The sequence below is a fragment of the Rattus rattus genome, chromosome 5 (assembly GCF_011064425.1).
Source record: "Rattus rattus isolate New Zealand chromosome 5, Rrattus_CSIRO_v1, whole genome shotgun sequence".
Lineage (NCBI taxonomy): Eukaryota > Metazoa > Chordata > Mammalia > Rodentia > Muridae > Rattus > Rattus rattus.
The window spans coordinates 55,026,491-55,043,434 of NC_046158.1; the positions used below are offsets into that span (position 1 = coordinate 55,026,491).

General features: G+C 43.8%; 1 protein-coding gene across 5 annotated transcripts in view; it reads right to left on the minus strand.

Annotated features, from left to right (window-relative positions):
* The window catches only part of Znf385b (zinc finger protein 385B), a 301,336-nt gene that overhangs the window by 276,868 nt on the left and 7,524 nt on the right, over nt 1–16,944 (minus strand). Inside the window, exon 1 of one of the 5 annotated variants that reach the window (XM_032903550.1) lies at nt 8,665–10,002. The exons of 3 other annotated variants lie outside the window; for them this stretch is intronic. In XM_032903550.1, the coding sequence (XP_032759441.1) occupies nt 8,665–8,689 (25 nt within the window). In that variant the 5' untranslated portion in view covers nt 8,690–10,002. Of the gene's footprint in view, nt 1–8,664; nt 10,003–16,944 lie in introns of those variants that run through there. One more of the 5 variants, XM_032903549.1, reaches the window with a different exon arrangement.

A 16,944-nucleotide genomic window follows, 5' to 3' on the forward strand; every position in this document is an offset into this window, starting at 1 on the left:
GGAATAAGTGAAGCTCCTTGACCACATTCGCTCTCCCTCCCGTGCCCTTCTAAGTTCAAACTACTGTATTGATTATGGCGCCTATTGTCGCGCATGCAGAAGGTCAGGCTGCATCCAGACTCAGCAGAAGAAGCTGATGGTGTGGAAGCCGAGAAGAGTGTGCGTTTATGTGTGCGTTGACGTCATACATCTAGGTGTGCGCTGTCCTCACTGCTGTGTTTGTTATGTTAGTGTACCATCAGTGCACTGAGCAAATTCTACTTTCTCTCGGGATCATGGCAGGTGTCAAGTGGAGTAACAGCTGGGGATGAATGAAGAATTAAAAGCAGCTGATTCCCCAGGGCATCATCCTGAAACTCTTTCCCACTGAGGTTGACCCTCTGGGGCCTCCACTACCCAAAGCTTCCCATCCTGTTGCATACACTTGCAGCTGCTGGGCCCTGACCCCACATCTCCTGCCAACACTGCCCACCTGAAGGTTTCTCTTGAGACGTTAATGTTACTACAAGATCGCTAAGGGGCAAGAGGGATTAATCCGTGAGCGACAGCAAGCAGCGTTTACTGAGCATCTACTGCACAGCAGGACACAAAGGCATCCTTAGGGGTCTCTGCAGCTCACACAGCGGTCACCTTCTGGTCACGTTGTACTCCCTCAGCTTGCCATTCTCACTTCATCTTTACCTCAGCCGTGCAGCCGGGTCTGTCACCTTCTCGCTCTGCAGATGAGGAGACTCAGTCTTTACCAGCAAAACCATTTGCCAGCGCTCGCACAGGGCTCGGCTGCGATGTGGCTGAACCCTGAATGCTTCGGAAACTGCAAGCCATCCCACTTCTAGAAGCAGAACTGGTATTACCCAGATCCATGACCGCTTGATGTGGGTCTGTTAGCGTAACAGGCATGCCCATGGAACCACTGTAACTGAGAATGGATGGCCACAGGCTGTTTGCTGTCCACGCAGCCCCCCAGACTGCATTTAATCATGTTTAAATCACAACCTGCTTTTGCTTCTGTTAAAGCAAAATGGTTCCCTGCTAACTGCTTCTGGACAAGTACTCCGCGCACGTTGGTCATTCTCATAAAAGCACATGCTGCTCCCACGCTCTGCCCAGCTGAGGAAAGAGCAGGGCTTAAGCGTCACCTCTGTCCTCTCTCTGTGGTGATACCATAGATGGCATGGAAGATACCACAGGAGTTATCAAGTGTAGCTACCTTTCACATCCCATTGACAGACTCATGACAGAAACAAAGCAGGGACTATTTCTTTTGACTTATGGTTTGCTGAGGGCTAAGAGGCCGCTTGGCTGCATGCATTTGAGTAGAACACATGAAATCAGAAATCTGTGTCTGAGCAAAGCCGTTCACCTGGTGGCCAGCCAGGAAGCAGAGAGACGGGAATGGTGGCTCTAAGCTAGCTTTTCCTACCTCTCTTCCCTGCTCTCCGTCCACTCATTCCATGGGCTCCGACTAGCCACATTTATGGAGAGTCTTCCCCACTCAGTTAATACTCTCTGGAAATACCTCATAGACTCTACCCACGCAGATGTGCCTCTCTAGTCTCCTGTGTGATTCTAAATCTAACCACCACACCTTTCAAAAATGTAGGGGCATATGACAATTGTAGCGTGCCTTTCCTGCAGATCGATCTGTCTCGTCAATGTCCCCACCCCTTCGTGTCTTCTTCACTGAGGTTAACAGCGGTTCTGATTAGGGCTGCAGGGCAGGGGCATTTGAGAGCATTGAGTTGTGATTCTATGGCTGTACCCCAGCGGCTGATCATTCGGTGTGCAAGGCAGCCTAGAGATAAGCAGTGAAAGTGCTTCTGCTTGTCTATTTATCTTTGTCCTTGCTGGGTAACATGAAGAATTTAATGACCAGGCCATAAGGGTCTGAACTGAATCACAAATTAGGGTACTTCACTCTAAGTTTATAGAAGCCAGGTACACTGCGTGCGTAGGTGTTCAAAGAGTTACAAATCTAAATTCTTCCTCACCTGGTGTTGTGGATTCTCCTACCGAAAGCTGGTCTAGGGTCCTCTTTCAAAACTTGTATTCTGGAGCCCCTGGGGGAATTTCAAATCCCAGCTGAGCTGCTTCGTGACTCTGGGTGGGGGGTTGACTTAACTTTACCGCACTTCAGTTTCCCTAGCACTCCTGTATGAGGTTAAAAAGACTAAATGAGTTCAATGTATAGAGGGCAGGGTATCACATTAGCTTGGACTACTAACTACTACTACTGTTATTTACTAAGTCCTATAATTTACACCCCTTATCACACACGTCCCATTGAATAGATAAAAAAACAAAATTTGTTGCTAGGAATCTGGTGTTGGGTAAGCCTGTTGGAGTTGAGCCTAGAACTGTGCTATAGACTATTTCTGTGTTGTCCCTATTAAAGAAGGAGCCATGGCCATTTCAGAATGCCTAAAAGAAATGGCATCCACCACTCTATACATCTCATAAGAAGGAAAACTTTAAACACTGATGGTGTAGATGATGAAATCTCACTTGGCCCATCATATACACAGACTCCAGCAGTTCCAGTTAGACAATGGTCTAAGGAATTTTACCTAACACGCAACGTATAAAGCACAGAAACTGCTGGTAAAGAAGCTACTGTGCTTCATTTCTGAATCTTGCTAATACTCGTCCATTTCCGGAGCCCTCCAAAGAAAACCTTTATCAAGAAGGGATAGTCTTTGCTTTGTTTCTTGGCTTTGCCAGAAGACAGAGAAGCTTCTAGAAGGTATTTCTTCTAAAAACAACACTAGAGTCTCAAAAAACAAAACCAAATAAATACACAAAAACCTCTCTGGTGCTAGCATTACCACAGATCTATAACAATCACTGATCAATATCATGTTTGAAATCTCATCAACAAGACATTTGGCTGAGTGCCCTGGTGGTGTACAGACTTCCTGGAGGGGATCAGAAGACATTATTCTGCTAAACTCTAGATTCCTCAGTGTTGCCTCAATCTCACAGTCTTAGTCCATTTTGTGCTGATCTAACAGAATAGCTAAGACAGGGTAATTTATAAAGAGCCAACACTCACGTCTTACAGTCCCAGAGAATGAGAATGAGGGCTGTACCAGGCGAGGACGTTTTTTGCTGTAGAAGACATCACAAGGCAAAGGCAAGAGGTCAAACTTACAGATTCACTCCCACCTTTTCATAATGATGGTGCTACTCCACTCATGGTGGGGAGTGGTGCTCATGAGCTAAAATACTGTCATGAGCCCCACTATTCCACACTATTGACACTAAGGATCATGCTTCCAACACAGACTTATGGGTGACACAATCAGACCCTTAGATTTTCACACTAGGATCTTGACTTCACAGCACCTTTCCAATTGCAAAAGGAAAAACAGTGGAAGTTATCCAATGATTGACAGTGGATCATGAATTCATGTTGGTCATTTGTTTTAACAAACATGCTATGCGGCCAACTCTAACTGTAGTTATGGTTGTAGTGTTACGATTGTTATTTACTAACACCTATAATTTACATCCCTTATCACAATGTTCCATTGAATAAAGACAACAATAAAATGTGTTGCTAAGAATCTGATGTTGGCTAAACCTGCTGTGTGTGTAGGAGGTTACTGGAGAGAATCTAGAGAGGAAAGGAATGCTTACGGTAAAGACAGAACCTTTTCCTAAAGAGCACAGTTTAGATACTAGAAAAGACCGCAAATCTCCTTTGAAACTGTTGAAGAAGGATGCATAACGTAATAACATTATTGGCTAGAAAATCGGGGGAGAGTGAAAAAATAGGTTAATGGGGGAAGCAAAAATATATTTATATTTATATTTATATGTATACATGGAAATAAAAGTAAGCAGACTGTGTCTTTCCATGTGACAAGATATAGAGGAGTAAAGTGATGGTTGGTGGGAAGCATTTATGTCAATCAGAGATGATTGATCCAGCAAAACTTTGTCACCACAGAAGCAGCCCTTCATTTTAAAAACTCAGGTCAATGGTACTTACAATAAACAAGAAATGGGTGTCTTGGTCTGACACATCACATGACTGGCACGGAGAAAACTGAGGTCGGCTATTAATCAGAAACAGAAAGGTTAAAGAAATGTCCCACGTATGTCCTCTCCCTAAGTCACTGATTGATTATTAGGTATCCTGGCAAATAAAACTATCACAGTGCACGAGATTCATCCACTTGTTTGTTTTTTTTTTCCTGGCTTTGGGGATTGAATTATACATTAGTATGTATTTATTCCTGTTAGGACTATTTACAAAAATAAAATTGGGGGAGGGGGTATGAGAATGTGGGAGGAGAGAAATTAGGAAGGAGACTCAGAGTGTGTTCAGTGAGCAGAGCTCTTCTCAATGTGTCCTTAGGTGGAGGGAGGGGTCTCTGAAGGAGGAGGCTCAGAACGGAGCCTCTATTCTCCATCAGGACAGCCAGGGCACAATGCCCTTGATGAGTTCTAGTGAGTCGAAAATTGAGATAGGGCAGGGTAAGGGTGGGGTTTGGGTCAGCAGATTAGCATATGTGCAATTACATGGAAATGTTATAGTTATTGCCATAGTCCAATATTAACCCGCCAAGTTACAGGGGATGTACAGTGGACACAAATACTCTCTTTTCTGTTGTACCCTGCTAGGGTGAGTTCTAGCTTTCCTGACAAGCCAAGACTGTAGCCTCTTGGCTTTTCTAAGAAATCCATGCGGAGTCAAACAATGAGTCCCAAGATTAGTAAGAAAAAAAATTTAAATAAGGGCCAGATGGGGTGGTAGAGCAGAGGGAACTATGGGAGAAAATTCCCATTAAGCATACTAAGTCCAACCCAGAAAAACTAATTTATAAATCTTTCAAATCTGATGAAGTCTTGAAAATGTTCTGACTGACAAGGGATAACAATTGGAAGCTAATTGTATAATCCTCGTTTATTTGGAATGTCGCTGGCAGTCATTATTTATTGTTCCGCTGTTATTGATTTATTTTAGTAATTATAGGAAGCTTCACACACTCATTATTCCCATTCTCCAGTACTATTTTTAATCCAGTTTAAGTTTCTCAAATGGTAACCTAACAGCAGGCATGTTTGGGCACAAAAATCCAAAAGCTGAAATGGATTGCTTTGCAGGAACAGAGAGCCTCCGTGTCGCCTTTTTTTAAGGACCAACTTCATAGGCTGTCACCCAGAGACAGCCTATTGGGCAGGCAGGGAGGGAGGTTTGACTAGTACAGGACAACTAGCCAAACTTGATGTCAGCTACACAACCACCAATTTTAGAATAACCAAATGATGCATGGAACGTACTGATAGTTAAAATTATTACTATCTTTTAGCTACATTTAAACTAGAAGTCCTATGTGTTTTTACTTGCTAAATGTAGCAACTGAAAACAAGATCGTCCTAGTTAACGAGTGGGAAGTAAGGAAAAGAAAGTCAATAAAAAGACTGAACTTTGAAGCCAGAGACACACACTCTCATTACTCCGAGTCCACCTCAGCAACATACCTCGGAACTGTAAACCCCATCAATTATCCAGACCATTGGGGAGTGGGAAGGTCCTACGAACTAGTCATGTTCTCAATTAAACCAGCTCTACCCCCCATGGACTACATTACAGAAGTAATTGTTTTTAAAAGTCAGGTAACAAACAAGTCTGGGTGGTTGACCTTTGATATAAAAGTGAGAGCTCTCAGCAGATCACTTCCTCGGGACTCTCCGAATTCTATTACTTATGAAGAGAAATTGCTGGCAAGATTGAGGCAGATATGACAAGTTAGGTCCTGCTTCCCTTGAGTGGATTTTCTTCACTGTGTGTAATATGACAAATCCCACTATTCTAGAGAATTCTGACATACTAAAGCTTTTCTAAAGGCTTTCATTGAGCAAACACATAGCATTATCTAGAATTTCAGGAGAAATTGTCATTATCTGACAACCTTCTAATTCTCAACCCACAAACACAATTAGTTTCCTGGGCTTTGGGGTAATAAATGTGAGTTACTTCTAAAACAAAGTCCACTGTACAATGTGATGATGATGGTTGGGGACTCCCAAAAGATTAAAAGCTCTTTATAATTATGCTTCATCTAAAACCCATTGTTTTCTGATAAAAATGGCATGGATTATATCCTGTCATTTCAACAATAACATTTTTATCTTAAATTACTTTTTGGATCTCTCTTTTTTTTTTCTCATGAGTGTGTGTGTGTGTGTGTGTGTGTGTGTGTGTGTATGAACACTGCATACACAGGTGCCCATAGGTGGCAGACATGGCAGACGGCCAGGACCGAGAGTAGCCGGCAGTTGTGAGCTACCCAACATGAGTGCTGCGAACTGAATTCAGGTCCTCAGCAAGAGCAATACATACACTCTTAACTGCCAAGCCATCTGGAGGGATGGCTTATCTTGAATCTTTAATTGCGTGTAATCACTTAAGCTAGGCAAAGATCCAAGAATTAGAAGAAGGGGGAAAAATGATGAAATTAAAGGTTTCAAAGGGGCTTTCAGACCACATGAGAGGAAAAAAACATATTATCAACATTTCAATATGTACACCCCAGTCCACCTGCATGCCTGCTACACCACGCACAGAAGAAAACCTCTAAGAAGATCGGTATTTTTACTACTAAGAACAATAACAAGAACGCGCTGTTCCCTTAAATGTCTTGGTAATTTGGGTCACCTCTGATCCAAAAACTCTCAACAAGCATCACCTTCTGATGGAAAGAGAAGCCCGAGGACGACACATTCATCAACCGACATCCACAAAAGCAAACAAAAATTGTTTTTGAAATTTCAAGATTAGGTCTTTACATGACAGAAGCAATTTTTTTTCCAAAAAATTTAACGTCTCTTCAGACAGTTTCCATTTGATGCCTGAACTCACCCTGCTCTGAGTACATGCGCACACAACCAAGTGCTGGTTGTTTACATAAAGTATGAGATGTGCAAATGCTTCCCGCCGCCTGTAAAAGGGCTTTAGCATGCATTAGCACAGAGGCAGGGGAGCGTCATGATGAATTGCAAAACATGGTCAGGCCCAGTAGAGCAGTTTCTACATATGCACTGCGAAGAGGGGGACAGATACTGTACACTGCAGGACACAGCTCTCACAATGCCTCCTCCCGGAGAAAGTCCAGGGCTGGACCATGTCGGCAACTTCCGACCTGTGGGTCCTGGATAAACAGCACAAAGAACTTTGGAGAAATGGCAATGGCTCCAAAGCAAAAGTACGCCTGTCTTCTTGAGGGTCTCATGGGGCTCCTCCCACCTGTCTTTTTCCATTTCTTAATTTTACAGACAGGTTAGCCCACACAATCAGCTCTGGCAGAACACCAAAATCCTGGTAGTGGACCATCGATTGACCAGCACCATAAAGAAAAGAGCTGCAAATGAGAAACCATGTGTTTGGTATAAAACTCATTTCATGCTTTTAAAAGCACACAGTGGCTTCTAGCGAGATAGTGGCCCTGGGACTTGCGGAGACAGATTGGTGCACACAAATGGTTTGCTCCTGATGTGACTGCTTAGCCAAGCTTTACATAGGCTGGCAAGGAACAGGCTTCCCGAGCCTTTGAAGGAGCACATACTCATCTATAACTTTAAAGCTGGAAACCATAAACAGCAGCCTCAAGTACGTTCAGCAAGAAAAGCACACTCACATGTATGCTCAAAGCCCGTGTGCCATGTTACCCTCCAATCAAGAGGAACAGATTTCTCTGTGCTCCTAACACACCCGATGCCAATGCATAGTAAGTGTAATGCTATCTGAACACAACACAGCATGCATGCCCCCTTGCTTATACAGAAGCAGCTCTGGACACATAAACTTACAGTACAGCAGAACCCAAGCAATAGGATCTCCAGCAGGAGGCTGACTTTGATCCTGCCCTTATCATACTGGCTTTCTGGGACCCCAGACTGGAAATGCTATATCACACCTTCCTGAGCATGACTGTCTGGTCATTTAACTTTCCCAGGTGAGCACCGGGGAAAGTTACATTTTAAATGATAAAATATGCTACATTAAAATATCATATCTAGTCCATGCATGCTCCATAAAGAAATACTGTTCCTTCTCCCCTCTCGGTCAGCATACCGTCACTAGAACCCAATTATGGCAGGCTGTCCACTGCATGACAGGTCGTAACTTTTAATTATTAATAATGTCAAGCTTAACAAGGTGTCATCTCCAGTATGCAAGCCGTGGCTCTCACTTTCTCAGCTACCTTGTAAACATGATTTGTCTCCTCCTACATATTTTTCATGTCAAAGATTCTGCAGAACGGATCTGGTTTATAGCCCCCTTTTTTTTTAATACACCTGAAACGCATAATAACACTGCTAATTGCCTACTTTCGGTAATGATAGCAAATCGCGTGCCGCTGACTTGTTCTGAATGTTTAAAATGCAGAGGAAGTCACCTGCTGGTAAGATGTCCTCAGCACACAGCTAGTACAGGAGGAAAAAAAAGAATGCTTATCACACCCATTTAGAGAGTTACTTCTCAATAAAATTAAAGGCTGCTCTATTTGCTCTTCAATTTTCCCCTTCAGAAGTGCCAGCCCGACATAGTAATCACCAGCGATGACTCCACAGGATTCAAAACAACGGTTTAAAAGAATCTGTCACAGGCATCCCAGACCCCAGCACCCAAGTTTTTAGGATAAAGATGCTTACCTCTGCTGGGAAGTCCACTCCACATTCTGCCAGGGATTTCAGCAGCCTCACGAGCAGCCAAGTTAGATAAACAAAACTTCCAGGATGCGGCCAGCGTGATGTACAGTGCTACCGGGACTTGGATCCAGCCTGATTATCCGTGACAGCCCCACACTACATCAGTGACGCTCAGAACCTTCCCGTGGCTGGCTTATTTCGCTCTCATTGAAAATCCTTTACACGCTGGCAGCATTTTAGGGAAGGACGAACACGCTCTGAGTCATTTGTTAAGAAAGCAGAGCAGTTTCAATCTGGATCTCTACGCGTGCAGAAACCAGCAGCACTGTCAACGTACGAGTCGGAGGTGGATGTGTGCCGAGAAACAGGCAACCTCAGCCTTCATTATCAATGCATGAAATCAGCCACTGTGATCAAATTCAGGCAAACCACAAAAAGGGTGTAATTATGAAAGGCTCCGCAGATTTAGCGACAAACCTTGCAGAATGAAGAATCGTCTTTCAAAATTGTGTGAATGTTTAAAAATAGCTCCGGCTTTTCAACAATAAGCAGGGTACAGAGAAGAAATCACTAGTCTCTCGCCAAAGCGCCAGGCACTAAGGCTGCAAAAATCTAAATAGCTGTAGCTTCCCAGGACTTCTTCATTCACAACTGAAGTCACCAGAGCCTATGACAGCTACCATGAAGGCTTTCCATATATTTGACAATGTCTATTAAGAAGCAGGTTAAATATCCTTTAACTCTTAAGTGTCCTCAGTGAATTAAGGTGACAAGGGAAACGTGCATAGCTGTGCTAGCCCCCAGAACAAGCTGCTATCGGTGTAACTCTGAGATAAGTTCTCAGACAGCGAAAATGTAAATTTATTTCTGTGTGACAAAAAGAATGACCATGTAAAAGACAGTCTATCTGCAATGCCCAAACTTCACTTACAGTAAAAGAAAAAAGCATATAGGTTCATTATACCTACATAGCCCACTTCTAGCCAACCCCCAGATTTAAATATTTACCTTCTTAGACTGTTCTTCCTCTCTTGCTACTAACAAATATGGTGCAAGAGCCGGCTGCTGTGCTCTTTACAAGGAATAAGGTAACAGTAATTTGGTAGCAAAATACATGATGGCTTTGATGTGAGCGTGCAAAGTGAGAAGCAAAGCAGGATACAAAACATCCGTCATCAGTCACCGAGATAACCCCGAAGCCATTCCTAACGGGAATTAAGGCTCTGTTCCAGTTTCTAAGCCAGGTTTTAGGTTCTCACTGAGTCTGTAAGGGTGGGGCAGATCAGGATGCTTGCAGGAAAGCCATCTTTGACTTGAGAATCTGGGAAGGACTGGATCGGTGCTAGCAATGCGACTGTGACCAGGAGGCTTTTAACAGTGTGCGAGATCTCAGACACCTGTGCAAAACTGAGCACAGGGTGTAGCATTCATTTGCACGGCAGCATTCTGGAGCGACACCCAACGAGGCACTCCCACTGGGTTCTTCACTCTGTCCCCAGATGCAGGGCTGACTCCTTCCATACTGACACTTAGACTCTCTTTATGGAGACAGCATGCAGGCATGTATGAGTAGACATATACCCAGCATGTGTATGAATGCACACACCCAGGCACTATTACCTTTTGCAATTATTTCTGCCTCTTAAATTCCATTTATTTGGTGAAGGCCCCAGGCCAACAGCTGAATGTATCATGAGACCATGACACTAACCATCACAGATTTCCCAACTACTCAATAACCTTGAATTAATTTCTTTCTTACTTTCTTTCTTTCTTTCTTTCTCCTCCTCCCTTTCTTCCCTACCCTTTTCTCCCCCCAGATACTGACACAAGTGTCATCTTGTGAAATACTACATGGAAGGCTGTGCCTGAATATCCTTCCTTATTACTACAAACAAAGAACCCTATCGATAAGGTAATAGTTAAAATTATGGAACTGGAGAGACATGCTACTGCTGCAGAGGACCTGGCTTCCTCTCTTAGCATCCGTGTGGTGGCTCACAACCTCCCATAACTCCACTTGCAAGATGCCCTTTTCTGGATTCCAGGGGCACCAAACATGCACACGGTGTTCATACACACACACAAAGATATTCAAACATACACATAAAATAAAGATCAAGGAATCAAAACGTTGGTACACACTTGATTAGTTTCTTATAAGACATTTACTTTGCGATGCATTCCAGATACCAATATTCTTGGATTTCTGGAAGGTGGCCCTCCATTTATACCATCAATGACTGCCATGACATATCCTGCAAGATCTGGAGCAATAACCCTAATCAGGCACACTAACGTTTCTGTAGCAAAATATGCATATTCATATAAGACAGAGTAAGTAAACATTACAATTAACCTCAGATCAGTTCAGGCCAATTTTCCCATCAGTGTGAATTATGAAACTCCCTGGTTTTTGGAACTTCTCAGGTTGCAAGAATTACACAGTCAAGGCTTCCTGCTTACAAGCTTGGGCCTGGAACACGGTACCAGAGCAGGACTTGTCTTGCATAAGTAACAGGCTGGGGAGGGCAGTGGTCCTTTAGCAGAATAGGCAGAAAGGGAGGATCCTAGGAAGTCTGAGGTACAAAGCAGAGCAAAAAGGTGGCAGTAATACAGTGTGACAAAACTAGGCCGTGGGGACCTCAGGCAAGAAGAAGCCATCCAGGATTACTGAACAATCGCAAACCCCACCCATAACATCACTCCCCACTGATTACTTGGTATAAGGTTGAGGTGTGTGTGCGTGAGCCTGTGTGTTTGTGTGCAGGGTGTGGGAAGGTCAAAGCGGGTCACTGAGGGTTCTCTATTACTTCCGACCTTGCTGCCTTGAGAGGAGGCCTCCCGCTGAAGTGGAAACGCATGCCCTGGGTCAGGCTGGCTGGACAGGGAACTCTCAGCATTTATCTGTGTCTACCCAGCGCTGGGGTCATGGGCAAGGGCATCCATGCCCAGCATTTTAGCTGGGATTAGCTCCTTCTGCTTGGAGATCAAGCACTCTTACCTGCCGAGCCATCTCTCCAGCCCAACCACACTAAAGTCAAGAAGAAATGGTAAAAGGAAGAATGTATTTCCAGTATGAGTATAAAACATTGGGTTTTATGCCTTTCTGACTCTTTTCTTAGTGTAACCTTACACAGATTATCTGTAATCACTTCACATGGGATACTGTTAAAATTTCTACCTTATTTGGGTCTACTAGGGTAGGCCTTGTAGTACTGGTTTGGTCTACTATGAGTAGACCTCCCAAACAGTGTACTTTAAAAAATTTTTTATGTGAATTGTTTTTTTTTCCTGCATGTGTAGCTAGACACCATGTGTGTACCTTGTGCTCAAGGAAACCACAAGAGGGTGTTGGATCCCTTGGAACTGGAGTGACAGATTGCTGTGAGTCACCATGTGAGTGCTGGGAATTAAACCTGGGTCCTCTGGAAGAGCTGCCAGTGCTCTTAAACCACTGAGCCGTCTCCTTGAATACTGTATGCTCAAAGGTAAGCCTGGTTCAGACCTTTGGCACAGCAAAGTTCGAATTTTACCTAAGGCTTTGATCCTACAGAATACCAGCCACCCTCTTAGAACATTTCCTCATCATGTTTTGGGAAGTAGGCTTGTTCTGGTGGGTAATCACAGACAGGGAGAGCATGAATAGAAGTCCTCAGGTTTCGGGGCTCTAATCTTAAACCCTGGCACAGGACTGTAGAGTCATTTTATCTGGGAAGGAGAAAAACCACATTTTTCTGGTGTTTTGTGTTTCATGTGTACATAAATCCACATTCTCTCTTTAGCTACCAAAGTAATATTTTGATGGTTTGATAAGGCTTTTTTAACTTGTAAAAGTAACCGGTTTTCCTGGATGATGTAAAACACAGAATAAAAAGGTAACATCCTCACTGAAAGGTCATAATCTCCTGACATATACTTCTAAAGCATGCTCGAACAGGAATAGGTGAACTTCCAGCTTCCATAGGACAACAGCCTATGGCCTAACAATGGAGGCTCATAAGAGAGTGACCTCTGGAAATAAAAGTGGGTCAACACACCATGAATGCTGTTATATACGCGGCCCATAAAAAATGCTCCTCCAGATTCTTCATCTGCTGAGAACTAACGTACTTCCCAGTTGGCCCGAGAACCAGAAAAGACAAAGGCAAATACCAACACCACAGCCGGCTGTAAGGTGCCACAGGGACTTCCGACTGAGGCCGCCTCCTTCCACTGATGCTGTGAAGGTATGAAAGTAGAACATCGGTGTGAAAAGAGTCAAGTCAGCCGGGGTGACAATACGTGTGTCCCATGGCAGAGAGTGAACACATTAATTTTACATCGCCATTGAGCCAGCTACTCAAAGCCTTTCTTCCTAGATCATTTTTAAAAGCGATAACACTCCTTTTCTTCAAGGAGGCATCGGGGCTTTAAAAATACCTTTGATGATTCAAAACGCTCACCAGCAAATGCCTGCTCGGATGGCCTGGGACTTGATGTTCACACAGAGAAGTGTTGCTATTTATTTTTCAAAATTTAAAAGCTGATACTTGATGCTAGGCAGCCCTTATCTTTTAGGAAATAAAATATACATGAGAGTTCATAGCCCAAAGCACCCTACGCTTAACTGAAATAGAAGGCCAACCGGTCCTTTTAATTCTTTTAAACCTTTTTACTTGCTGTCCTGTGCGTATTCCTGTGCAGACTCCTGTAGTTACATAATTAGCACCCTTGTTTACCATTTTAACCACCTGTACGAATGCGGCGCTGTTTTACGATGACCTCACATCTACGTCACCAGTAAATTTGGGACATCTTCCAAACTGGAGAAGGCGCTCTCAAAGGTGAAGCTTGGAGAAACGGGAGCGACACCTTCAGCCTGCATCCTATTTCCAAAGGACCGTCACTCATAAGGGCCTCAAGCCCGGGAACCTCTTCAGTAGGAACCTCAATTACATATGCCTGGGAAGACAGATATGAGCCACCAACAGCATCCTTGCTTGGATCTACTCAGAATTTTGTAAAATACTTCAAAATTAAATAGTCACCAGTACAGGGGAGACAAAGACTCAGAAAACATACAACATTCCCAGTGGTGTATGTCACCCTCTGAGTTCATATCAGCGAGAGACAGTTCCTGGTTCTCTCATTAGGATCTAGGAAAAATGGTAAGAGACTAAGAGACGCCCGTGTCTATTCTCAAAGGTCCAAGTGTGGGGGCCTTTTCCCTCTAAAGTCCATTATGTCATGAAAACTCATAGGCCCTGCTCAAAACCAAGGATGCATGATCATTATTATAAGAAAAACATCTTTTTAGGGGTCTGGGGTCAGTACATTGTAACTAGTTCAGCCACCTGCCTCACGCTAAAATGAAACTGATGGCTTCTTCAATTATTTGTCATGTTTTCACCGTGGCTCTAATAAGCCAAAAATCTAATCAGGGCCAGAGATAACACAGCAGTCAGTAACACTGGCTGTTCTTCCAGAGGACCAGGTTCCATTTCCAGCACCACATATGGCTGTCGACTGTCTGTAACTTTAGTTCAGGGGATCTGACACCCTCTTCTGGCCTCCATGGGCACTACTAGACACACATTAGGGTTAGGGTTACACTCATACACATAAAATAAAATAATAAATGGAAAAACAACAACAAAACAAAAAAAAGCCCCAAAACAGTAACAACAAAAAGCCCACAAACAGTACATGGTACAGAACATACCTGAAAAAGTGAGCACTAGGGAGTTGGAAACAGGAAGATTGAAAGCTAGAGGCTGTCCTGGGCCTGAGACTCTTGTCAAGATACTTTTAAAAAAGGAAGGTATGGGGAGGGAAGAAGGCAAAAAGCTATTGGAGCCCCATGTGAGTGCATTCTACTGGCCCTGTCAATCGAGCACACAAACCTAGACATTTTCAATCTCCCTGTAATATTTCTCCATAAGAGAGGTGATGACAGAACAGCCATATTTATCCTCCCAAACTGGAGAACTAACTAACTTTCCTTTCACTTCCCCCAGCAACACACAAAAGACTCCCCTGTAGATTTCCTAGTGTGTACAAAAATGCTAAGAGAGTCTGCAAACACGTCTCTGCCTCTGCTGCATAGCCACACACAACGTGCTCATCATATTGCGTGGTTCTTCCCTTTCCAAACTCATTAGCAGCGGAAGTTCCACCCACATGTGGGAGTAAGGCAACTCCCTCACTTTCCACAGACTTTGGGCACCATCGTGTGGTAACTCTGTGTCAGTGCAGCTTCAGGTTTAAACTTCAGACTTCAGGTTTACATTTAGTGTCTGGGACAATGCACTTAAGGATAAAGTCAGTATCTTGAGTATGCATGAGACGCAAGAGGAGAGACGGAGATCCGTGTGTTCAACGTCCCGTGCATATTTTACTCGCCATAGTAGCCAGTACAGTGTCTCACCCCCACAAGGTGTTTAATAGCATGTTTAAAGACGTAGAATAGGAATAAAATATGGGAACAGTTTGAAAGAAAGAAGACATGTAAGAACCCTTAGGGTAAGTGAACCACATACTCTTCATTCATTCTTCAGTTGAAGGACCTCTGAGTTGTTTTCAATTTCTGGCTATGATGAATAAAGCTGCTATGAACATAATGGAGCACGTGACTTTGCGTGATGGTGGGACATCTTTTAGATAGATGTCCAGGAATAGTATGGCTGGGCCTTGAGGTGGACCTTTTCCCAGTTTTCTGAGAAACTGTCAAATTGGTTTGCAGAGTGGTTGTACACGTGTGCACTCCCATCAGCAGTGGCGGAGAGCTCCCCTGTTCCACAGCCTCACCAGCATGTGCTGTCTCTTCAGTAGTTTTGATCTTAAGTCATTCTGATGTAAGAATAAAGGTGTAAGGTGTAAGGTAGAATCTCAGTCATTTTGACTTGCATTTATCTGATGAATGAAGACATTGAATATTTCCTTAAGTGCATCTCGGCCACTCTAAATTCCTCCGTTGAGCTCTGTACCCCATTTTGTAATTGGGTGTTTTTGGTTGTTGATGTGTAACTACTTGAGTTCTTTATAAATTTTAGATATTAGCCTCTGTCATATGTAGGGTTAGTGAAGATCTTTTCTCATTCTATAAGCTGCCATTTTGCCCTATTGGTGGTGTCCTAAACCCTGTAGAAGCTTTGCAGTTTAATGAGGTCCCATCTATTGGTCCTTGACCTTAGTGTCCTGAGGCACCGGTGTTCTATTTAGGAAGTTGTCTCCTGTACCACTGAGTCCAAGGCTATTCCCCACTTTCTGTTCTATTAGAGTTAGTGTATCTGGTTTTACACTGAGGTTTTTTGATCAGTTTGGACTTGAGTTTTGTGCAGAGTGAGAAACGTGGATCTATTTGCATTCTTCTACATGCAGACATCCAGTTAGTTACACTATGGAATACTACATAACCATTAAAAACAAGGAATTATGAATTCCTAGACAAATGGATGGAACTTGAAAATACATTCTGAGTGAGGTAACCCAGACCCAAAAGAACAGGCATGGTATGTACTGACTTGCAAGTGGATATTAGTCATAAAATACAGAATAGCCCCCACTGTAATAAACAAACCCAAAGAAGCCAAAAACCAAAGAGGACCCAAGGGAGGATGGTTGAATATTTCTCAAAAGGAGAAAAAAATAGGTATGGGAGGTCGATGGAAGGAGAGAACTCAGGATAAGGAGGGCTGGGGAGGGGAGTGGGGTGGCGGCTAGAAGATCATGTATAGGGAGAACAGGGGAGAGGGAGGGGAAATTGGCAGTGTGGGGGCCTCAGAGGGTCTTGCTGAGACTCCTAGCAGTGGAGGATCTAGACCTGAAATGGCCACTTCCTGTATCCAGGCAGGACTCCCGGGGAAGGATAAGGAGAGCAGCCCACCCACAAAGCCTTCACCCAAAATGTGTCCTGCCTACAAGATGTGCAGGGACAAAGGTAGAGCAGAGAGTGAGGGAATGAATGGCCCGCCAGCGACCGCTCCAAATTGAGACCCATCCCATGGGCAAGAACCAGTCCTCAGCACTACTAATGACACTCTGTTATGCTTGCAGACAGGAATCTAGCATATCTGTCCTCTGAGAGGCTCCACCCAGCAGCAAACAGAAAGAGATGCAGAGACTCACAACTGTGCATTGGATGGAGATTAGGGAGGATTATGGAAGAGTTGGGAGGGCTGACAGACTCTAAGAGGACAGAGACTCCACAGGAAGACCAACAGAGTCAAATAACCTAGGCCTTTGAGGGCCCCCAGAGACTTATAAAGAGCAAGCATGGGCTGGACCTAGGTCCCCTCACAT